Source organism: Eumetopias jubatus, unplaced genomic scaffold, assembly GCF_037043125.1.
Source record: "Eumetopias jubatus isolate StellerSeaLion01/CBP00866 unplaced genomic scaffold, mEumJub1_p1.0 scaffold_10, whole genome shotgun sequence".
NCBI lineage: Eukaryota > Metazoa > Chordata > Mammalia > Carnivora > Otariidae > Eumetopias > Eumetopias jubatus.
In genome coordinates this window covers 119,719,032-119,742,147 of record NW_028274816.1, presented here as the reverse complement: position 1 = coordinate 119,742,147, position 23,116 = coordinate 119,719,032, and the positions used below count along the sequence as shown (strand labels likewise).

Genomic DNA, 23,116 nt, shown 5'->3' with positions numbered 1-23,116 from the left:
CGGGGTCTTAAGAGCACAAAGCAATTCTCCAGGAAACAAACACAAACTTTCCCGCCTGGTCTTCTGCAGGGAAGCTCGGAGGCTTCCAAGGCAGGTCCCGCTCCTGGGGCAGGGGACACACGTTGGCCACAAGGGCACCGACAATCCACTAAGGGGTCGGAGCGTCTTCAGAACAGGGCACCCCCCGAATTGGCGTGCCAGCAGCCCATCCAGGGCAGCTCTGCGGCCCAGCGGCCCGAGGCGGTCGCCCGCAGTCTGGCCTGGTCAAGGAGCCAGTAGTGGTCATCCCTGAAGAAGACGATGGAGCCGTCCGGCCGTGGCAGCGCGCCGCTGACCTCCTCGGGGACGCCACCCCAGTCCTTCAGGCCTCGCGGGTAGTAGGGCTCCACCTGCAGTCCGTCTCGGGCCAGCACGTAGTAGCGGGCACCCTTGAAGAGGATGAGTCGGCCCAGAGGCGGGAAGAAGAGGGCCGCGTCGGGGTGGCGGGGCAGGCCCCCTGCCCGGCACAGCTGTGGTGAACCCCATACTGGCTTGGGGCCCCGGAACCTCCAGCATCGGCTCCCTGTAGGGCATCAGGAGAGCCAGGGTGAGCTGGTGGCTCTCACCCTTTGGTCCTCCGCCTCACCTGTTCCCCCAGACCTGTGCTCCCCCTCATGTTGGAGCCCAGGGTGGTTAGTATTTGTGATCATCAAGATGGATCACACAGTACTAATAATTCACAGGCAAGATGGTCCCACCGGAACTGCTATGGCCTAGACTTCCAGCAGGTGTCAGCAGAGGGCAGGCAGCGCAGCGGGAGCATCAGGGGCGGCGGGAAGCAGGCCCCCTCCCCGAATGGGCAGTGGACCACAGGGAAGGCCAGTCACCACCATTTCTACACATAGTTCTATGAGGGCAGGGATTTTTGTTTTGTTCACGACTGCATCCCAACACCTCCAATTGTGTCTAGTGCATCCAAGGCACTCAGTTATTTGTTGGATGAATGAAACTATTTACTCACATAATAGACTGCACGCTCCTCACGACATGATGTTTTAATCCTCCTTCCCCAACAAACCTGAGGGATTATTTTCCCCATTCAAGATAATTCAAGTCCAAGTGACAGGCCCAACCTCGCACAGCCTGAATTCCAAGGAAGCAGGACTTTCCCGCTGGATTGCAGAGCTCAGGAGTGGTCCTCTGCTTCCCTTCTAGACTCTTCTCTGCAGCCCTCCCACCCTCTCTCTCTGGAACCAACCTCAACGCCCTGCCCTGCAATCCATCCCTGAAGGAACCTCCTGGTAGAGTTCCCTGGGGCCGCAGGTTCAGAGTGGAATTGACACCCCTCCCCTCTTTTGACCTTGGACAGAACACCTCCCTTCTCTAGGCCTCAATTTTCTCCTCTGCCCCAGGGCTGGTACCTTTGAAGAAGTAGAAGTCCCCACTGTCCAATGACACCGCAGCAGCCTCAATGTGGGGGGGCAGCCCCGCCCACCTTTCCTGTAGTGGGCGTGGCTCTGAGACATTGCCGTCCGCCGCCACCTCCCAGAAGTGGCTTCCTTGAAAAATGTACAGGCGCTGTTGCCCGTCTGTCCGGAGATAAGAGAGTTGAGGAGTGACCATCAGCCTCTCGCCTTCCTTCTAGGGAAGGTGCTTTCCTAGAACCAGCTTCCCAGACTCAGGAGGGAGGCTGTAGCGTGCACAGCTGGGGCAAAGGGAAGGCGCCAGTGTTTTGCTTGGCGTGGGCTTCCTACCCCGCAGAATGCTTGTGGCTTGGGATTTCTGGATTTATTATTCATAACCCCACCCCCTATTCCAGCTCTGGAGACCGCTGTGGGGGAGAAAGGAAAAAGGAAGCGAGGCGCAGGTGGGACCATCTTACCTACAGTGATGGCATCGAAGGACGAGTGGCAATATTTAGGACCCTGGATTTCGGGGCGCCTTCCCTGTGGTCTGTGGGGGTCCCAGGCCTCAAAGTCAGTGAACAGCTTTCCTGGGAGCTGAATGGCCACGGAGCCCCCCTGGGGCTTCCCTTCATGGGGAAGGAGAGAAGAGGGAGAGCACACACACTGGTTGGGGCATGTGTGGAGGGCTCAAGACCTCCCTTCTGGCTCCTTCCATCATGACCTGGTATGGGAGGCAGGGAAGGAGCGTGGGGGGTGGGAGGCTAAGAGTTGTCCTTGGTTGTCAGTATTATTAACCGTAGCACTAAACTCAAAAGTCCTCTCTCCTCCGAAAAGTCTGGGAAAGAGAACCCTACTGAGCTAAAACTGGAGTGGGGGGCCATACAAGAGTTGGGCACTAAGAAGAGCAGAAGGTTCTCTTCCCTGAGTCCTGGGCAACACAGATGGCATGAGGGCAGAATTCAGGAGCCCGGGCTGCGACAGTTACAGCAATCATAATAATTACATCACCATACTTCACTTATGAGAGTGAGGCAGAGTCCAACAAGCTTAGAATTTGGCACCAGCTCCTGCATCCTGGTCTACGACTTTCTAGCTGTGTGACCTTGGACAAGTTATCTAACCTCTCTGAGCCCCGTTCTCCCCATCTGTGGACAAAGATACCTCATGAGTGTGTTAAGCGTCTGGCCCATAGTATACACTCATGAAATAGCAGCTGTTCGCGCACGTTTCTTAGGCTACAGAAACCTAGGGCCAACAGCCCTGTGAGGTAAGCAGGGCCTCAATGATTATCCCTTTTCTCAGAAGGTAAAACCGAGAGCTCTCAGCGGGGAAATGCTTAGCCCCCGAGCAACTGCTTATCAGGAATGGCACGGTGACTTGAACCCAGGGCTCTGGCCCTGCCTACGCACCAGGCACTCTGAGGGAGCCAGCCGTGGCTGATTGGGCGGCAGCACCGGCCAGTTCGTTCTGGAAGGGGCCGGGGTAGGGGGGAAACCTCGGCTGGGTCTACCTCCAGGCAGAGGCCCAGGCTTGGAGGGGAGCGGGTTCCAGCGCCAGCGAGAGGGTTAGGCTGGGGGGCGAGCAAGCGGAGCAGGAACAAGGGCTGGGACGGGGGGAGAGGTGGGACCGGGGACTGGGTCTGGGCGATGGGGCAGCGATAGGAGAGGAACCGCCGAGGCCAGGATCGGGCAGGACTCTGGGGAATCGGAGCGCCAGGGAGGGCGGTGCGCGGGACCTGGTTGGGATGGAGAGGCCAGGCACCCGGGGGCTTTTTCGGATGTGAGGGGAGCCGCAGCTTCGGGATCGCGAGGGACCGGTGGCGGTGAGGCCGGGTTCCCGCGCTTCCGACGGCGGCTCCTGCTCGCCGCCCGGGCGTGCGGGCCCCGGGAGGAGGGGGGGGCGGGCGGCGGGCCGGGGGCTCACCATACAGGCCCTGCACGGCCAGCACGTCGTCCCAGCTGAGCAGCGCGTCGCGGCCCAGCCTCTTGTAGTAGGGCGCCATGAGCGCGCGCGGCGCCGGCGAGTGCGGCAGGCCGAGCGTGTGGCCGATCTCGTGCGCCAGCACCACGAACAGGTTGCGCCCGCGGCGGCGGCGGCTCAGGGACCAGCGCTCGTCGCGGTCGAAGTGCGCTTCGCCCCGGCGGGGCAGGAAGGCGTGCGCCAGGGCGCCCCCTGCAGGCGGCGCAGAGGGTCAGCGGGAGCCACCGCCCGCCACGCCCCCGCGTCCCCACCGGAGCCCCAGGGGTGGGCTGGTTGTTTTCTGCCGCGCAATTTCCCTCCTAAAGACCTCTGGCAAAGGCTGAAGTGGGGAGCGCTGAACTGAAGCCTAGGCTGTGGGGGTGTGGACGCCTAGGAGGCAGCGTGGTGTCCATACAGCGTGGGGCCTAACTGCCTGGGTTTCCATCCCGGTTTTCCTATTCACTAGCTGTGTGACCTTGGGCAAGTAGCACTCCCTCTGATCTGAAATGGGAAGGATGATAATGAGCTGCTTCTTCCTCGCGGGGTTGCTCTGGGGATTACAGAGGGATGTGTGTATACGAGTAGGTTACATAGCATATTCCGTGCCTGGCCCATAATGAATGCTATATAAGAATCACTTTCACAAAGATCTAGGTAGGAATAGATGTAGTGGTTACCCCAGAGGTCGGCACGATGGGACCTTCTGGATGACGGTAATGTCGATTCTTGATCGGGGTGCTGGGTGCGTTTATGGGTATGTAGAGTCTCTAATAAAAAGTATATCTATTTTTGTGTTCTTGCCTTTCTCTCCTGGGGCCCCTCTGTGGGTCTCTACCTCCTGTAGTAGGAGTGAGCAGAGGGAGTGAACTGGATCAATGATGTTCCAGCCTCTGGCATGCCCCAGAGGGAGTTTATCAGTTACACAGTTCCCAGGACCCCAGGCTTCACGATTCACTTTCTGCAGGGGCAGGGGTCAGCCAACGGCTTGGTGATAATATTGGCCTTCTAGGCCTGCTGAGGGCGCTTCCAGCCTTGCCTTCTTGGAGAGCCCAGGCCAACGGGGACTGACCACCATTAAAGGAGAGCCGCCTGGGGTGTGGAGCGTAGGCCATGTGTGGACCAATATGTGCTTCCTGTTTTGGATATGCCTCGAGCTGTCCGAGCAATGTTAGCCCTTTCCGCTCACTCCTCCCACTAATCCTGGGAAACAGGATGGCAGGTTTCAGAGAGAGAGAACACCTAAACTCAGACAAAGCGCCTGCCCCAAATCAGAGAGCTTTCTCCCAGTCCCGTGCTGTCTTAGCCGCCAGACTCCAGCCGAGTATAGGCAGGAACATTTCATGCAGACAGCAGGGGTGAAGTGAGTTACATGCAAGAACACATATGTGTTACATGTGGATTCTTGAAAAGCTTAGATTTCTCCCAGTCCTACCCTGGGTCCCAGCAGCAGGGCCTAGACGTGGGCTTTGCTCAGAGTGGGCTTGATGCCAAGTAGAGGAGTGCAAGGGAGGTGAGGGCCCAAATTCCCAGGCCATACAAGGGCTCGAGTCCCCAGCGTGAAGGGGTCTAGTCAGGGCTCCTTTCATCATTGGGTTGGGGCGGGCGATGCCCAGGCAGCCTGCAGTCAGGTTCTGAAGGCCAGTGTTGGGCAGAATAGGCGGAGATCAGTTTAAATTGCTGCTTGTAAGCCTTCAGTTTGGCGGCAAACGGGAGAACTGGCTGGGCTGTGCGAATGCGAAGCCCTTCTGTGGCGGGCTGTGGTAGTGGGCGTGGGGAGGGCAGGAGTGGGGTAGTGGTGGCCTCTGGATGTTTTTAGGGTGATGGTCGGGAGAACACCCACTCTTGGAGAACAGGAGAGGCACAGGCCTGTCTAGGGGCAGAGGACAGATGACGGGACGTCAGAAGCTTCTCCCAGAAAATACTGTGGAATTTACAATGCGCTTCCCATGCAGAACCTCATCTGGCCGTCCCTTCAGCCATGTGGCACACAACTGGGCAGAAACCATTGTTCCCATTCTACAGAGGAGGAGACTGAGGGTTCTTCGAAGGTGGATCCAGCTTGGCCAAGGCCAAAGGGAGAGCAAAGGCCCCATTGCCCTCCCCAGACTGCCTCTCCCAGTTGGGTTCCCCTCCTGCCACGTGAGAGAGAGCCTCTGTGTCAGCACCTGGGCCATCAAAGGCGTTGCCCAGCCCGTCGTTGTGGTCCCCTTGGAAGAAGGTGAGGCGGATGTCAGCGGGGACTGTGGCTGGGGCCTCCCAGAATTCCAGCGCCGAGACATTGCTCCACAGCTGGAAGGCGGCGCGCACGGCCCCACGAACTGCTGGCTCTGGGAGGTGCTGTGGCCAGTTCACCAGGCGGTAGGAGAGGTGCTGCTTGTACCACTTGCTGCCTGCCAACCGGAGAGGCCGCGTCAGTCACACCCACCTGCGGAACCCGGGGCTGGTCCCCAAGGACCCATATGAGGCGGAGATAGGCCCTCCTCCAGGGAGTCCCGGATTTGAAGGGGAGAGACACAGCGCTTGTCCTGGGAAGAGCCCGTCTGGCTGGGGAGACACTGCTCTCGAGCTGACAGGACGACCCTTGTCCCAGAGAGGCCCCAGTCTAGTGGCTTGGCCTGGGGAAGTCCCTCGGGGGGGATGTGACCTCTGCTCAGGAAAAGCCCCCAACCTGAAGGACTCTCTGGTCTGAGCTCTTCTTCCCCACAGCCTGGGCTGAGCCTGAAAGCCGCTCTGCAACTCTTGCTGGCAGCAAATCCCTACCCCTGCCTACTGGGCGGTGGGGGGGTGGGGGGGGCGGGCAGGGAGGAGAGATGGGACCACTGGGGCCCCAGCTGTGACCCCCCTCACCCCTTCCTCCTCTCCTCCCCTCACACCCGCCTGCCCTTCCCGTTCCAGTGCCGCAGGCCTGCTGCCGACAAGCTACCAAGACCCATTTATTAGAGGTCTTTCCTTGACCCCTGGCCCTCCCCCTCACTTCCTCAGGGACTCTGGAGAGCTCCGAGGTGAAAACAAATAAGAACAAAGGGTGTGTTTTGTCACTCATTGAGAGGGAGAGAAATTTTTCCATCTCCACTTAGTTACAAGTTTCTATTCCTTTGCCCAGAACTGCAGTTCCTCCCTTGGACCTAAGAAAGACTCTGGCCTTTTGCCCAAGCCTCAGGTCAACTGAGTCCCCCTGCAGCTCACCACACACCCAGGACCAGGGTGCTTAGAAGGTCCAGATCCTGAGTTTTTCATGGGCTATTTTTGAGCCTGGCAAGCTCAGGGGCTGAGATTGTGACCCCAGCTGGAAGACTCACAGCTCCCAGGCAGGCCTCATGGGCCCAGGGAGTGCATAGGTTTTGTGTGATCTTTGGGGCCTCAGTTTCCCAAATGGACCAGAATTCCTGAGGTATGGGTGACAGGTAGGCAAGCTGGGCCAGTAGACACAGCCCTCTCTCTCCTTGGAGGAACAACTGAAGATTCAGACAGCCTGCCCTTTTGCCTCGGGGAAGTCCTTGCCTGAACCAGGGGGGAGGGCTGAAGTCATGGAAGGTTGGCCATCTCCTTACCCGACCTCCCTGCTCTGTTCTGGGGAAATTGAGATCGGGGGAAGGGACCTGCCCAGGGTCACAGAATGAGTGAGTAGCCCAGCTAGGCCCTGAGCCCAGGCCCTGACATCTGACCCAGTGCGCTTTCTACTACACCACACAGGTAAACAGGCACATTTGCTAAGACTCAAGGCTTATAAATTTGCCTGAACATGGCTCCCATGGGTCAAAGCAGGGGCTGTGCATGAGCTGAAATTCTCCAGGTGGAAGGGAGGGTGGTAGAGAGCTGAGTGCCCTTTCCCTCCCTTATCCCCCATGGAAGTGGGGGAGGGGAATGTCTTTTCTCCCACCCTGAGCCAAGCTCCATTCAAGGCAATGCTGCCTTCCCAGGCCTGTTTGGCCTGGCAGCCACCCAACCCCTCCCAGCCAGTGACCAACACTCAGGGAGGGAAGGGAGAAGGATTCTTAGGAAGGGAGGGAGACAAGGAAGGCGGAGGGAAGGCCTGGGGTCCAGAGGTGACTCCCCGGAGGGCTCTGGACAGGCTGGCCCTGGGCACTTCCACACCCTGCTGGGGCTGACTGACTGGCAGGCTCTCCCTGCCCACCTTCAAGCTGCTAGAAGTGCGAGGCAGGTCCTTCTGCCTCTTTGCATTAGAGGGGGCTTCGCTCAGTGGGCAAGAAAGGGAAGGTGACAGCTCGCAGAGGATAAAAATCCTCTGTGAATGTGTGTGTGTGTATGTGTGTGCACGCAGCCTCGTGTGTCTTTGGAGGAGGACAGGGAGGACAAACAGGTACATTTTCCTTGAGAGGGGTCGTTGGTATGCCTGCCAAGAAGGAAGACCCCCCTCCTCCACCCACCACCTACCCCCACCAGCAACCTGAGCCCTCTCTCCATCATCTTCCTTTTGGAGCAGGCTGGCCACCGCAGGCCCCATCCTGAACTCTGGCCCGGGCAAGGCTGGGTTCTGCAGTGACCTCTAGGCCACAGAAGCACCTGGCCATGCACCCCCTATGCCCTTGCCCCCAAATCCAAAAGGTAAGGGGGGGGAGAAAAGCACATGGGGAGGAGTGGAGACCTAGACACCTGCCTCCCAACAGGCAACGGATACTGTGGAAAGAAGCTGGTTGGAATCCCAACACTTCTACTCGCAACCTTACATAGCAAATTATGGAATCTCTCCAAACCTTAGTTTCCTTATTTGCAAAGTGTGGTTGGTAAGACTTACTTGTGGTAAAAATGAGAAGGCAAATGAACTAGAACGTATGGGTGCCGGGCATGTGGTGGGTGCTCAGTAAATGCCTACTCTCTTCTCCTTCCCTTTCCACCCCAGAGTCACCCCTGGACCCCCTACCCTCCCCCCCAGCTCCTTGGGGGACCAAGGGGGATCGAAAATCTCCCCAGTAAGCACAGAGAGGACCAGACACTTGGAATGAGGTTGCCAGATTTAGCAAATAAAAACATGGAACACCTGGTTAAATTTGAATGTCAGATAAATAACAAAATCTTTCCTTTTTTTTTTTTTTTGGTATAAAAGTGAGCACAAAACAATGATTTGTTGTTCACCTGACATCCAAATTTAACTGAACGTCTTATATTTTATCTGGCAACCCTACCCTGGAACCCGACTTCGTCAGACCATTTGCCCACAGAGTAGACAGTCACTGGCCTAGAAATCCACATCATTTTTAAAGCCTCCACCCATGTTCTGGGGTTTCTTACATGGGGAATCTCACTCAGTCCTCCCAGTGATGAGAAGACTTGGCCACACTCTGGCTATGTGGCCCTGGGGAAGTTTCCTAAGCTCTTTGTCCCTTAGTTTGGCTCTCCGTAAAATGAGGATAATGATGGTCCCTATCTCCTAGGGTTGTTATGGGATTACGTGACTTAACCCATTTAGAACTGCACTTGGCACATCATAAATGCTCAGGAAGGGTCAACTGTTAAGAATACATTTTCCAAAGGAAGGCATAGGAAGTGTTCGGTGCCTGCCAAGCATACAGTTCCTCTCTAGGGAAGGTCTTCTCACTCAGGGGGTAATGGAAGTCGAGCTGCTGGGGTTCAGGTTATGAACAAGAGAGAAAGTCTCCATTTAACCTGAGCTACTGCTGTCTGGACCAGGAATCAGGGTCAGACAGTGACATGGGGCTAGGCTGGTAGGGCAAGGCTACCTGCCTGGGAGATGCCTTAGCTTGAATCTCTGTTCCAAATGGATGCTCCAGATTGAACGGCACCAAATGGGTTCCATCAGCTACTCCCATGAGAAGATGCTGCCAGAAGGTAGTATTTCTGGTGCTCAGGTTGTGCCCTGGATGCCCAGGAGGCATCTTCCCAGTTCTCTGGGAGACCACCTATAGCCTGGAAATGCCACTGCTGAGACTGGGTCTGGGGCCACCCCACCTTCCACAGCAAGCCCCTTCCCCTTGGTGATCAGGGCCCATCTCTACTTTGCAACCAGAAAGAGCCTGTGTCTCAGATGAGGAAATGGAGCAGTGACACATGGCTGAGCCCAGAGCCCCAGCTCCAGAAATGCTGTCCCAGCTCATGCTGCGCCTCTGTTGTACCTCTGTGGTCCAGAAACACAGTGGGATGCAGAACATGTGGACACCAAGGACTTCTCGACCCCAGCGTCCGGACCCCATCACTGCCATCCTCCAATAGCTGAGGGGAACCGCCCACAGCTTCCTTATGGATTAGCGAAGAAATAAAAATGACCTAGGAACCCTGTGTTCTGTTCATAATGGATATTGTGGCTGCAAGTAGTTAATGCAAATTAAAAGAGACAATGGCCCAAAGTGCTCGCGGTAAATTTGATTATAGATGTAAACCTGACTCAACAACCCCATCTTGTTAGAAATCCTAAAAACTGCAGAAATCAGGTCAGAGAAAATTAGACTTAGTTAATGTTAAAATTAACTTAGATGTTAAAATTACACACAGTAAAACTCGTTATTGATGAAGAATTGACAGGAGAATCAAATCTTCAGAAATCTTAGGTCCGTAACATTTGACCCTGGAAGATTGGGTCTGGACAGAAAGGGGGAAGAGGAGGAGAAAGAAAAGATAAAACCGAAACCACAAACGGAGAATCACAACAGCAGGAACCGTGATGTATAAAATGAGCAGTGATGAAATGTCCAGAACAGGCAAATCCATAGAAACAGAAAGCAGATGGGTGGTTGTCAGGGGCAGGGAGAGGGGGCGGGGAGTGACCGCTAGGGAGCATGGAGTTTCTTCTGGAGGTGATGAAAGTGTTTGGGAATTAGATTATGGTAATGGTTGCACAATTCTGCGAATATACTAAAACCCACTGAGTGGTACGCTTCCAACGGGTACATTTTACGGTATGTGAATTCTATTCCCATAAGGCTGTTAAAAGTGTGCTACAGACAAAATAAAACTGATCAGTAAACCACATCTTTGTTGAATAATTCTTAGGATGAAAACAACTTTGGGAAAACATAAAGCAAAACATTGGCAACAGTTTAACTGCCCTGCATAACCAACTGATCAAGGAATTAAGTGGGCTTGATGGGGCTTGCTCTGGAAAACTTGGGCATAATGAAAATCCATGCATTTTGGTGTAATTCTGATTTAAATGTCTGTGTTCACAAACATGGCCCTCCACTTGAGGGGTCCTGTTCACCCACTGCTCTCCCCTCTCCCGCCCTAGGGAAGAGGGTACTGACAAAGCCCAGTCCGAGGCCAGGCTGGTGTTTTTTTTTTCTCTCTGGCCACGGGGCTTCTGGGTGTTGGGAATCCTGGCTTAGGTAGATTTCAGCAGGGCTCACCTTGCTTTGCAAAGCGTTTCTTACGCCTCATTTTGGCCCGGCGTCCAGCAAACAGGGCACTGACCCTCTTGGTCCAGGCCGCCTGACTGTCTGTGTCTGCCACCCCACAGCGGGGCCGCGTCATCTGGCGCAGGGTGGCGGGGTCTAGCACGCCGCTGATGGGCAGCTGAGATACCCTCTGGAACTCCCTGTCAGGAGGAATTGAGATAAAGGACCACAGTGGGAGGGTGGGTGGTGGGGGTGAGGGCAAGGAGTTTCCCTGGAGACAGCAGGAGGTTGGTGGCAGGGTTGGGGGGGGGGAGAGCAATGGAGCATGACCCGTGGACACAGGAGGGAGGCCCGCCATCCAGGAGGAGGCAAGAGGTGACCGAAGCTTGCCCTCTGGCACCCCCAAATCCCCCACATACCTGATGGCATTGCCGAATCTTGCCGCGGTGAGATCTCTGGGGACCTGCTCACTGAGATATCCGTACTTCTCCAGGAATGCCTGGGGGAGAGAGGAGCGTCAGCTTTCCCACGGTGTGGCATCCTTTCCCCTCCCTTGGTCTCCGAGGGTCCGTGACACGTGCATCATGCCCAGTCTCACCTTTGTCCCAGTGAAGTCTATGAGCTACAGGAGAAGGAGTCCTGGAACCAAAGCCAGAAGGACGTAGACTCTGTTCCAGGCCACCACCGACTAGCTTGATGGTCTTGGGCAAGTCACTCAATATTTCTAAGCCTTAGCTTCCTTAATTCTCAAACTGGCCATGGAGTCCCTACCCAGAGTATTTCATGGCATCGTCAGGGATCTAGCAGGGCATGCTGGACAAGTAGAGTTAGGGGCTTTGGAATCACGGTGGCCTGGGTTTAAATCCCAGTGAGCAAGCTATTTCTCTAAACCACAGGTTTCTTATCTGTAAAAGGGACTTAGAAACAGTATATAAGTTACAGGTTTTTTTGGTGAGGCTTGATCACAATAGTGACTACAAAGCACTTAACACAGTGCCTGTCACCTAGGAGGGGCTCCATACAGAGCAGCTTTTATAAATATAAATATGCACTCGGCTCTGCTCCTGAGACATGTCACCTGTCTAGGGAGTTACCCTGTATTGATCAGAAGTTGGGCTGGTCACCCGCAGGCTCTGCCATGTCTGGCTTGGGAATTAGTTATCTTTCTATTCTGGTTTCTTCCTAAATAATTCACCTCCTCCAAAAAGCAGGTATGTTTCAGGCCCTATGAACAACAAATGCACTTGCCCGCAACTCTATGGTCTGTATAAAAACTTGGCTCCTTAGAAAAGTAATTTTTGGGGTGGTGCCTGGGTGGCTCAGTTGGTTAAGCGTCTGCCTTCGGCTTAGGTCATGGTCCCAGGGTCCTGGGATCGAGCCCCGCATCGGGCTCCCTGCTCAGTGGGGAGCCTGCTTCTCCCTCTGCCTGTCATTCCCTCTGCTTGTGCTCTCTCTCTCTCACAAATAAATAAATAAAATCTTTTTAAAAAAATCGTGTTAAAGTAGTTTTGGGGGGAAGCTGGCTGGCTCAGTTGGAGGAGCATGTGGCTCTTGATCTCAGGGTTGTGAGTTCGAGCCCCACGTTGGGTGTAGAGATTACTTAAATAAATAAATAAATCTTAAAAAAAAAAAAGAAAAGTAACTTTTGAATTAGAAACCTGCAACTTCGTCTTTTCATTCACTCGTTTGTTAATTCATACAATGTACGAGGTACACTGTCGGGTGCAGTGACCAACAAGACTTGTGGATAGAGACAGACAGTAGCAACACAGATATGTTATCTGTAAAAGAGACAGTTTGGGTGCTATAAAGAAAAGAAACGGGGTGATGTGATTGAGAATAACTTAGCGAGAAATTTTCCACCAGGGAGGTCAGGGCAGGACCCTCTGCAGAGCTGATATTTGATGTGAGTCGTGAAGAATGAGAAGTAGCTGGCCATGCAGTGAGGTGGGAAAGACTGTTCCAGGCAGAGGAGGAGTGAACGCAGAGCCCTGAGCTAGGAACCGTGGTGATGTGTCTGAGGGACAGAAGGAAGGCTAGAACACAGTGAGTGTGAAGAAGCAGGACATGTGATGAAGCCACAGGGAGAGAGGCAGGACTGCCATCCAGGGTAGGAAAGGGGACTTTTAGTTGAGTCCTGATTCAGGTGGGTTAATTGTGAGGACTGAAAGAGAGGAATCCGGGATGGCTCTTCAATGTTCGCCTCGGATGGTGAAGCTAGAGACGGCATGCGGAAACCAGAGAGGGGCCAGATGGGGGTGGATGCAAATAAAATCCACACGGTGATGTCAAGTGGCGTTAGTTGCAGGATCCCAGAGCGCAAGGGAGAAGCCAGAATCTTCCAGCATGTGGATGATGTGATGGCGGTGGACCTGGGTGTGATCCCCTGAGGAAGTTACTGTAACTGGAGAACATCTCATGGCCCAAATGCCTTTTCGCCACCGCTTGCCCTCACACACCTGGAAGCTGCTCTCCCCGTGACCACGTGTGTGGAGGCCAGTGGCGAAGCACGTGACTCATCGTCCCTACCTATCACCAGCCCTACCCTCTGGGGAAACCGTGCGCTTGGCTCCCCGCTTGCCCTTGTCCCTGAGAAAGCCTCATCGATGGATTAAAAGAAATGTCACCTTGGCTGCTTAATTCCTATACAGACACACATCGTCTCTCCTTGTTTAGCCCTCCTGGTTGTGTTACCTATATGGAAATAATTTTCTGTCTTCCTTGTTCTCTTACTCACTTTCCTTTGCTGCGCTTCTTGAATCAACTCCAATCACAGCTGCTGCCCCGAGGAAAAGGTGCACATCGAGAACAAAAACTAGACACGAAGAGCCAGGATGGGCAAGCTCCTAAGCCTTTGCAAGTGTTCAGCCTCGGCTTTTGTGAATTTCCTTATATCCGCTCTCAGCGACTTCCACATCCTCTTCTCAATAAAGCCACGTTCCATAGGAAACCCTTATTCTGGACAACAGAACACTTCCCAAGTCCATTTCGTTATTTTTCTACACTAATTTATTTGTATTTCAGTACTATTTTCTTTTTTTCCCTTTCCAAATGTGCACTATTTTGGGATGCATAATGGATTAAAGGAGTTCTAGTGGCTTAATCTGGAGGACCATTTATTGCCCAAAATAGTGTGACATCATGGAATAGCCACTGGGCTTGGAATCAAGAATCTGTTCCCAACCCTGACTCTGGGTGGCCAGGGACAAATTACTTAGCATCTCTGAGCCTTCCGTTTCTTCGCCTGCAACGTGAAAACAAGAATAACCCCCACAGGATTCTCAGAAGAATTTTTATTTTTTTAAAGATTTTATTATTTATTTGTTTGTTTGTTTGTTTGTTTGTCAGTCAGAGAGAGAGAGCGCACGCACAAGCAGGAGGAATGGCAGGCAGAGGGAGAAGCAGACTCCCTGCTGAGCGAGGAGCCCGATGTAGGACTCAATCCCCAGGACCCTAGGATCATGACCTGAGCCAAAGGCGGATGCTTAACCATTGAGTCACCCAGGCGCCCCAATTCTCAGAAGGATTAAGTGCTTTCAATGCCTAACTAGCATACATAGTAAATACTCAATAAACAGTTGATCTAGTTGATTTACCTTAGTAGAAAAATTAACAGACTTTTGGAATGCAACCCGTCTATAAGTCGGGAACACGGCAGTTAGAGCTCTGTTCTCAATTCAGGTGCTCTATCTTAGACTTGCCCCGCCCCAGCCAAGTGCCTCAGTCTCTTCCTTGTCTCCTCCCCTTCCCTTGGTGGGGATGGATAGAGAGGCTTTCGAAAGGAAGTCGGAAACTCAGTGTCCCCTTTGAAGCCGATTTGCTGAGTGACTTGGGAGAGACCGGGTCACAGGCTAACAGGCTGGCACTCCCTGTGCTCCTCCCCCCAAACCCACCCAGCCCTTATCAGAAAGTTGGCTCCGGTTATGGAACTAGGAAGCCTTGGACAGAGCAGAAGGGAGGGGATATTGACTAGCGGCGTCTCCTGTTTCCTGGCTGGGCTGCCGTGTCTGGTACTTTGGCAGGCAAGGTGGACTGGAGGGCAGGATGAGGGTGGAGGCCTTTTTTAGGGGTCCATCAGAGGGGAAATCCTGGGCCTCTCTTCCTGACCGTCTCTGGCACCCTGTGGGTTGCAAGGCAGAGCCAAATTCCCAGGAGGCAGTATGAGCACGTGAGAATGAGAAAAATAAATTTTAAGAATTTGACATTTTATATTTCCACAAAAGCCCTGAAGTATTTTTTTAAGATTTTATTTGAATAAATGAATATTTTAGAGAGAGAGAGAGAGCACAAGGTGGGGGGGAAGGGCAGAGGGAGAGGGACAAGCAAACTCCCTGCTGCGCAGGGAGCCCGACGCGAGGCTCCATCCCGGGACCCTGGGATCATGACCTGAGCTGAAGGCAGATGCTTAACCGACTGAGCCACCCAGGTGGCCCGCACTGAAGTATTATAATAGCAATTATCAGAGCTTAAGGATTCCCTTACACTTACTTTATTTTTAATATGAACATTTGTATTTTAATATTAACACTTTAAAATTACATATAGGAAGGGGCCCTTCATATCCTCAGTGCTGAGTGCTCTGAAGTTCTGTTGAGTGGAGGCAGAACCACATCCCTGGCTGAGGAGGAGGCACGGTTGAGACACCCTCTGCTCCTGCAGCTGTCCCTAACCCTCTGCTATGAGCCCATTTGCCCAGCCTCAGTTTCCCCTGCAAAGGTGACAGAAGTGCCCTGCCTGCATGGGAGAAAGAGCAGGGGTGGGGGGCAGGTGACACGTGCTAAAGGGATCCCAGAAAGAGACACAGGACTAGGAAGTGGAACTCCTGTTCTCATTCCAGCTCGACCACTAACGCCTTGGAGGAGTCATTTCCCTTCCAGGCTGGAGCTTCCCCAGGGCTTGTCCTGTGTTCTCTTAGGGACCCCCTGAGCTCTACCTGGGGTCACGCCCACTCCCCTGCTTGGGAGGCCGTGTCCTGGCTGCTCCTCTCTGCCTTGCGGTTCCAAACACCAGGTTTTCTCCTTGCCCCGTTCTCCACCCATCCTCTCTCCTGTGGAGCCCAAGGCTTAAGCTGAGTGGAGAGGAAGCTGGAGGACCATGCCCCTTCTGTGATTCACCCTGCTCAGGCCTAAATCTTGTGACAACCTGCCTCACCCACTTGGTCAGGGCTGGGGCCACTTTCCTGGGGAGTCGCCTCTGAAAAGTCCTGGGAGTGGCTGTGGTGTCTGAGTAAAATGAAAACGGTTCTCCCTGCGACCCAGAAAGCTGAGTGGGATTCAAACTCTGGGGGTTCTAGTCCCGCATCTGTCTTGACTTGCCATGGGAAGGTATGTAGAGCCCGGCCCATTTAGTGCCCGAGGGATGGGGAAATTTCTGGCCATTTCTGAGCAGGGCAAGACTAGCAATGAGGTGTAGCAAAATAAGTTGAGGCCTGAGTCAAGAACTCTGAGTCACTGGCCTGGCAGAGCAAGAGCCCTGGGCTGTGTCTTGAGTTTTACTCCTGTGCTACTAAGAACTGTGTGTCCTTAGGCAAGTTCTGTCCCTCTCTGGGCCTCTGTTTATTTCTTGTCTTTCTTTCTTTTTTTAAGAAAATAAATATTTTAAAATTAAAAAATATTTATTATTTGAGAGAGAGTGAGCATGAGTGAGGGCAGGGGCAGAGAGAGAAGGAGAAGCAGACTCCCCACTGAGCAGGGAGCCCGATGACAGATGACACGGGGCTCCATCCCAGGACCCTGGCATCATCACCTGATAGACGGTAAGCGTAGACGCTTAACCGACAGACCCACTCAGGTGCACCTGGGCCTCCGTTTCTTCTTCCATAAAATGAAAGGGTTGGATTAGAGCTAAAATGTACTCCAGCTTCATCTATTATCGTAGCCTTGACTCTGCAACTGATTAGCGGTGTGAGCTATGACAAAATACTTAACCTCTCTGTGCCTCAAGGTGTGACATACAGGTGAGAATGCCTTAGCTTTCTCACAGGAGTGTCGTGAAAATCCGGTAAGAAGATAAGATGCCCTGGGAAAGCTTTATGACAGTTGTCCCATTAAAAAGCTATAGTCACAGAGCTTTATTGCCGGAAAGGAATTTTGTCAGGTAAGTCTGGGAAGGGCAGCTCTCAGTCTTATGTCTCCAGAGTGCCTGTGACACCCTCCATATCAAAGAACTGCGGGAGCAAAACCGAGAAAGAAAATCTCTGGCAGACTCCACCATGAGCTGAGTGCGGAGCCTGACACGGGGCTCGATCTCACCACCCTGAGATCATGACGTGAGCCGAAATCAAGAGTCGGATGCATAACCTACTGAGGCACCCAGGCGCCCTGAGACCAAGAATTTTTCAATTGCAAAATGGCAAGATCACGCAAAAACCATATTGCTTTACCTATGGCTTATTCCATCTCATATTACATTTCATTATGATTTTAATCTTTCCATAGTGACTCTATGTGATTGTCTTTGTCATTCAATACATCTTGAGCGCTATTAGCCAAGTCAAGATGCAAGGGATGATAGTTGGTGTTCTGCCCTGGCATGTTCTATATACAAAAATATGTTTCTGGTAATCAGGAACACAGCGAGTCCTTGACTAGTATAGAGCTTTTAAGAGTGTGACACCTTTGAACTTCACGATGGCCTTGCAAGAACTTAGGCAGGACGGGTGTTGCTAATTCCATGTTAGAGATGAGGAAAGTTAGGTCTCAGGAGAGCAAGCAGTGTCTTGCTAAAGGATCCTAAGTGAGCAACAAAACCAGTACTTGAGTTCAAATTTCCTGACACCTATCCCAGGATGTCTTATTTTACATTCAAACAAGTGACTCAGAGGCTTTAAACTGAAGGCACAGGGGCCAGCCTGCTCTCTCTACTGGGGAGATCATTCTCAAATGAGAAAAAGGTAAAACTGGGGATGTTTCTAGCTGGATTCCTTCTGTCTCCTTTGTAAGCAGGTCCAGGGCCAGAGCAGAGGAAAGAAGCTGCTTAGGTGGTGGACTCTGGCTTTCAGTAGAGGCTGGGCTCACATCTCTCTTCACACCCCAAACAGGTCATCTGACAAGCCACAGGTATTTAACAGGACTCAAGCATGTTCCTTTTGCTCTCTGGCTCCTGGGTTCTACTGCAAGCCCCAGGGCAGTGGGACCAGCTAGGACCCTTTCCCTTCATTGGGGAAAAATGCCTCCCCTTCCCTCTGTCTGACTCCCTTTATCTTCTCCTCCTTTCCCTTGTTCCTAGTCTCATATTCACAAAGTTCTGTCTGGGTGCAGCCTAGATGCTTCTTGCTGTAATCCCCCCTCCTTTTATTTTTTGTCCTTAAGGAAGTTGGAAAAGATCAGCTGGTCAGTCTCCATCCAGACCCCTCTTGTACTTTTTCTAATGCCAAATAATCGTACCATATGGACCCATGGTCCTCACTACGCTTGCAGGGCTAAATTTAGGGCACAAAATAATGCCCTAACCAAGGCCAGATTTAGGGAGAGTTGTCCACCTGTCTCCCTACTATATTCCTGTTTCCACTATCCAGCTTTTGCTAGATCCCTTAGTTTTCAAACTGATTTGACAACTGCTTTTCCACCAGCTCATGGTCCCTCTGGGACCCCCCAGAGCCCCTTCTGCACTTCTATTCACCCTGTACCCATGAGTCACTGTACTCAGCTCTTGGGAACGGCTTTCACACCCAGGCTTCTGGGTTTCTGACTCACAAAAACTAAAATGGATGGCTCTGGGGTATGAGAAACAGACACTGCATCTATGGGTGGATACTCCACAGACGCTGCAACATAGCCCTGGAGAGACTAACTGGCCAGCTCCTTGTACTTGCACACTGGGAGCAGCGGTGCAGATCTGCGTAGACCACTGAATGGAAGGTAGGTCCTGGACACACCACCTGGGTGTTTAAAGAAGGTCCAGGGGAAGCACAGTAGGTAGATCCCTTGGGACAGTCCATGTCACCCAAATACAAGATAGGGCCTGATTGCGAATGGGAGGGGGGCCAAGGTGATGATGTCTTTCATTAACTCTCAATCTTGCAACTCAGCAGTGGAGGCCCTTCCTACTCACTGGTGTCATGAGCAGCCCTAGTTTTCCCAAGAGGGCAACAATGAACTTGTTCATAATGCAGCTTTGTAAGCGGTCAGTCTCTTCCCCTGCAAAGCCCACTTTGGAAAATGCTCAAATTTATTATTTTGTATGCATGCAAGGGACACACACAGGCATGCACACAGGGCACAGGGATACACACAAGAGACCTGGGAACACAGACACATGCAGACAGACAGACATGGACACACAGGCAGATGAAACGTACGCACGCACACAGGCGCCGGCACACAAACACACCAAAGCCAAAGAATGTTAGCACGAAGAGAGTCATTTAAGAAGCTTGGCTCCCTTACTTATAGAGGAGGAAGTCCTCCTGCTGCAGTGAGGGGACTAGCTCAAGATCACACAGCTTGTTTTTATGATTTCTTTCCTTCTCTGTCCTGAACTCTGAACTTTGCCCACGAGCTCTGCGGGAGTGCTGTGCTTTGCTTAGGGTCTAGCTCTCTGCGCCCCAGTCAGGGAATTAGACCTGAGCAAAGAGCCGGGGTGATCACGGGGCTCACTTTGTGTGGTTCCCTTCTGTGGATGGTTGTATTTCCCCAAATGACCACAATAATACCTCCCATTCACGTGCTCTTCTTACAGTGACTTCAACGCTCCTTCCACCAACTCTGGGGTCTGTGTTCCCTCCCCTTGACCTGGAGCTTGTGACTGCTCCAGGCAATGGGGTACGGCAGAAGTGATGCTACAAAACTTCCTCATCTCAGTTATAAAGAGGATATGGCTTCTGCTTGCCCGCGCTCTCACCCTATTGCTCTCTTTTGGAATCCTCATCCCGGAGACCCAACCACCATGTTTGGGCCCAAACTAGTCCACCTGGAGAAACCATGTGGAAAGGCCCACAGGAGAGAATGGGGGCTCCCAGCTGACAGCCAGATAGGTGAGCTTTTAAATGATTCCATCCCCGGACATTGTAGAGCAGAGACAAGCTGCCCTCATGCACCCTGTTTGAAATTCTGACCCACAGTATCTATGAACATAATACATGTTTGTTTTACTTCACTAAGTTCTGGGGTAATTTATAATGTCGCCATAGTAACTGCAACACCATCTCTTAGGAATGATAGCTCTGTGTTGCCTGTTGTCCAATGCTGAAAATAGTTGCCTTACATATTTTGTCCTGTGTTATTGTTCTAGGAGAGCTAGTCACTAAGCCAGTACTTTATTTCTTTTATTTCTTACAGATTTTTATTTATTTGTTTGTTTGAGAGAGAGTGAGCATGAGCGGGGAGAGGGGCACAGAGACAAGCAGACTCCCCACTGAGCCTGGCTCAATTCCAAGATTCCCGAGATCATGACCTGAGCGGAAGTCAGAAGCTTAATTGACTGAGCCACCCAGGTGCCCCGACCAAGCCAGGACTTTAATCTGAAGCTCTGTTCTCTAAAATAATGATAAAGATAATAATAACAAGAATACTGAGAGCAGCTTCCTCTTATAGATTGTCTTCTATGTACTAGGCCCTGTGTTGAGCATTTTACATACATTATCTCAATGAAACCACACAGTCTTATGAAATAGGCATTATTAACCTCCATTGTACGGAGAAGAAAACCAAGGTTCAGAGAGATTAAATGATTCACTTATGGTTTGCACACACGTCTGTCTGACACTGAAGCTCATGCAATTGACCATTTACAGAAGCACATATAGACATAGTAACACCCCCGATTTGCATATATATTCATACATATGTACATGCATAGGCGTATAGAGACACATACACATTTCCAGAGTTTTTAATACTTTTAAAATATTTCTTGTTCTCAGAGCTAAAAATCCCCTTCCCCCAATTATGTTAAATAGACTGCAAGAGACTCAATCTGCTTAGTATTATGTTTCCCAAGCACACCCCAAGATAAAATTCTCTCCATCTGGGGCCACCACAGGCATGGGCGGCAGAGATATTGCCTCTGTTCTCCTGCCAAGGATTGCCTGGGACCCGGACTTGGGGGGAGGTGGGGCGGAACTCTTAATAGGACTTGGCTTGGTAGACGGAAGCCTTCTCCTGGGACTGTGAGGACCATGCACTTGATGTTGTAAGATTCTAAATTCAGTGAAACAGAGTGATTCCCAAATGTGCAAAAGCAGAGAGCACAAAACAAGAGACCAGTGCTTGGAAGGGGAGAGTGTGGCCCCCATTGTTGAAACACAGTCATTTCCAAATATTCCAGAATAGTGGTGGGAGCTGGCTGCTGGAAGGAAGAGCCCTTCAGTGGGGGCTTCTTCATTCTGGAGGTTTCTTAGATTCAGCATGCCTCTTCTAGGGAAGGGGAATGGGAGGGTACTGAGAAGTTCTGGACTGGCAGTTTTAGGGCAGGAATGAAACACTTAGGGAGCAAGAGTCTCAGGGCCGAGCACTGGGCTCAGGAATTCAGGACTCCTTAAAATAGTGGAGACTCCAGTCCTAATCTTGAGAATAGATAAGAACACAGAGATGCTTCTTTGGGGGAAGAAAGAAGTGATACGTATTATTACAGTCACCTTTATCTGGAAAATAGATACCCCAAGTGGATCCCCACCCCTGCCTCCAAAGCGCTCACCTTGTGCAAACTACAGCAAGCAGGTGAGTCCCGAGGAGGGGAATCAAACCAAGACCCTCCACCTCCCTGCCTCCTTTCTCAAGTTCAGTCCTGAAGCACTGTTCCAAAGCTCCTTAGAAGCAGTTCTTGAGACTATAGTACTCTTACCCATTTTACAGGTTAGGAAACTAGTCCCGAGCTTGGACGCTGCCTTGCTCAAGCTGGTCAGTGGCAGCACCAGCCCAGTGCTGTCTCCTGTGTCCGGGGCAGTCTATGGTATCCTCTCCACCTCACCAATCTAGGGGGCTCCGCAGCCTCTGGGAAGGCTCGGGGCATCGGATGAATGAACTGCCAAGTCTTCGCAGCCTAAGCGGTGAGGAACAGTAGGTCTGCGCCCAACTGGGGTGCAGGGGCTACCTCTCTGTCAGCTGTTGCCCGCCTGTCCCATCTTGTCGCTCCCTCCTCCCCCCACCCCCCGCCCCGTCCGGGAAAATCAATGCAAATCCGTGTGCCTGTGTGGTCCAGCACTGGCACGGGGGAGAATGCTCCCGAGGCTCTTTGTGTGCGGACGGGGAGAGGGTAACTCAGATCGCCGGCTCAGATGAGACGGCTGGGTGGCCTGACTGCAAAGTTCTGGAGGGTCTCTAGCACGCGGCCCCCACTCCGCCCGGCACGCATCCTTTACCTCTGCCTCCCTGCGCAGCTCCTGGCCTCGGCGCTCGGAGAGCTGGGCGTCCAGGCGGCCCCACAGCAGCAGCGGCAGGGCGCGCAGCAGGAGGCCGACACGCGCCGCCATCTCGCCGCCGCTCCCGCCACCGGGAGCGGGCGCGTGGGGAGCCCCTGCGCGCCGGGCTGCCGGAGGCAGTCAGCGGCGCCCTGGGCCCCGCGGATGCTCCAGCTCTGCGCCGCCCCTCCGCGGAGCGGGAAGGGCCGGGGGAGCTCGCGGGTGCCCCGGCTCCGGGCGCAGGGCCGCCCCTCTGGGAGCTTCGCCGGGAGCCGGCCCGAGGTAGTGCAGCCCGGCAGTGCCTGCCCGCGGGTCGTCGGCCGCTGGACCGGGAAGGCGAGGGAGGAAGGGAGGGAGGAGGGGCGGGGGCCGGGCAGTCCGGCCCCACCCACTCCGCTCCGCCGCCGGAACGCGCCGCAGTCCCCGAGCCTCTTCCGCAGGCTGCACAGCCTGGCCGGGTGCCCGCCGCCGCCCTGCCCACCCGTTCTCTCCGCCAACCACCTCCAGTTGATCCGGATCTCTCCGGGGAGGGCGGGGGAAGAAGGGTCTCCTGGAGATTGTAGCTACTTTAGACTTCAATCAAGGAGGGTCCTGGCCTGCCTGAGCGTCACGTTATTTCAGCCAGGCTGGCAGGGGGCGAGGCCCTGGGCTATGAGAGAAGGAGCCCTGGGCTGGGGTCAGAAGACTGGGGCTTGGGTTCCAGATCTGCTCCTTTGCTAGCCGTGTGAATCCTGCCTCCATTACTTGCCGGCTGTGCGGTCTTAAGCAAGTCACTCACCCTCTCTGAACATATTTTTCTCACTAGTAAATGTCGATAATAAGAATACTAATATCGGGGCGCCTGGGTGGCTCAGTCGTTAAGCGTCTGCCTTCGGCTCAGGTCATGATCCTAGGGTCCGGGGATCGAGCCCCGCATCAGGCTCTCTGCTCCGCGGGAAGCCTGCTTCTCCCTCTCCCACTCTCCCTGCTTGTGTTCCCTCTCTCGCTGTGTCTCTCTCTGTCAAATAAATAAATAAAATCTTTTTTTTTAAAAAAGAATACTAATATCATGTGGCTGTAGGAAGCATTTAATGAGAGAATAATGTCTCTAAGTAACTGAGCACTGTACCTGACATCGTGCAGTACGC

At 53.0% G+C, this 23,116-nt stretch overlaps 1 protein-coding gene across 2 annotated transcripts; it reads right to left on the bottom strand.

Moving 5' to 3' along the window:
- Positions 1-167: 167 nt before the first annotated feature.
- MMP28 (matrix metallopeptidase 28) lies at positions 168-22,061 on the bottom strand. Of its 2 annotated transcripts, none has more exons than XM_088027335.1 (8): positions 21,951-22,061; positions 11,071-11,150; positions 10,664-10,851; positions 5,510-5,734; positions 3,309-3,557; positions 1,787-2,011; positions 1,401-1,568; positions 168-562 (listed from the first exon to the last, which is right to left on the bottom strand). In XM_088027335.1, the coding sequence occupies exons 1-8, from the start codon at positions 22,059-22,061 to the stop codon at positions 168-170; spliced, it is 1,641 nt and encodes a 546-aa protein (XP_087883461.1). The 2 variants fall into 2 exon arrangements, with proteins under 2 accessions (XP_087883461.1, XP_027965234.2); XM_028109433.2 differs by having other exon boundaries at positions 1,862-2,011.
- Positions 22,062-23,116: the final 1,055 nt, after the last annotated feature.

What these genes read in the sequence shown, in the direction of transcription:
- MMP28 (XM_088027335.1), bottom strand. Translation starts at nt 22,061, where the DNA reads ATGGCGGCGCGTGTCGGCCTCCTGCTGCGCGCCCTGCCGCTGCTGCTG. An exon ending in AGCTGCGCAGGGAGGCAGAG is followed by an intron (nt 11,151 to 21,950) that starts GTAAAGGATGCG and finishes TCTCTCCCCCAG; the next exon opens with GCATTCCTGGAGAAGTACGG. An exon ending in GGACTTCTACTTCTTCAAAG is followed by an intron (nt 563 to 1,400) that starts GTACCAGCCCTG and finishes GATGCCCTACAG; the next exon opens with GGAGCCGATGCTGGAGGTTC.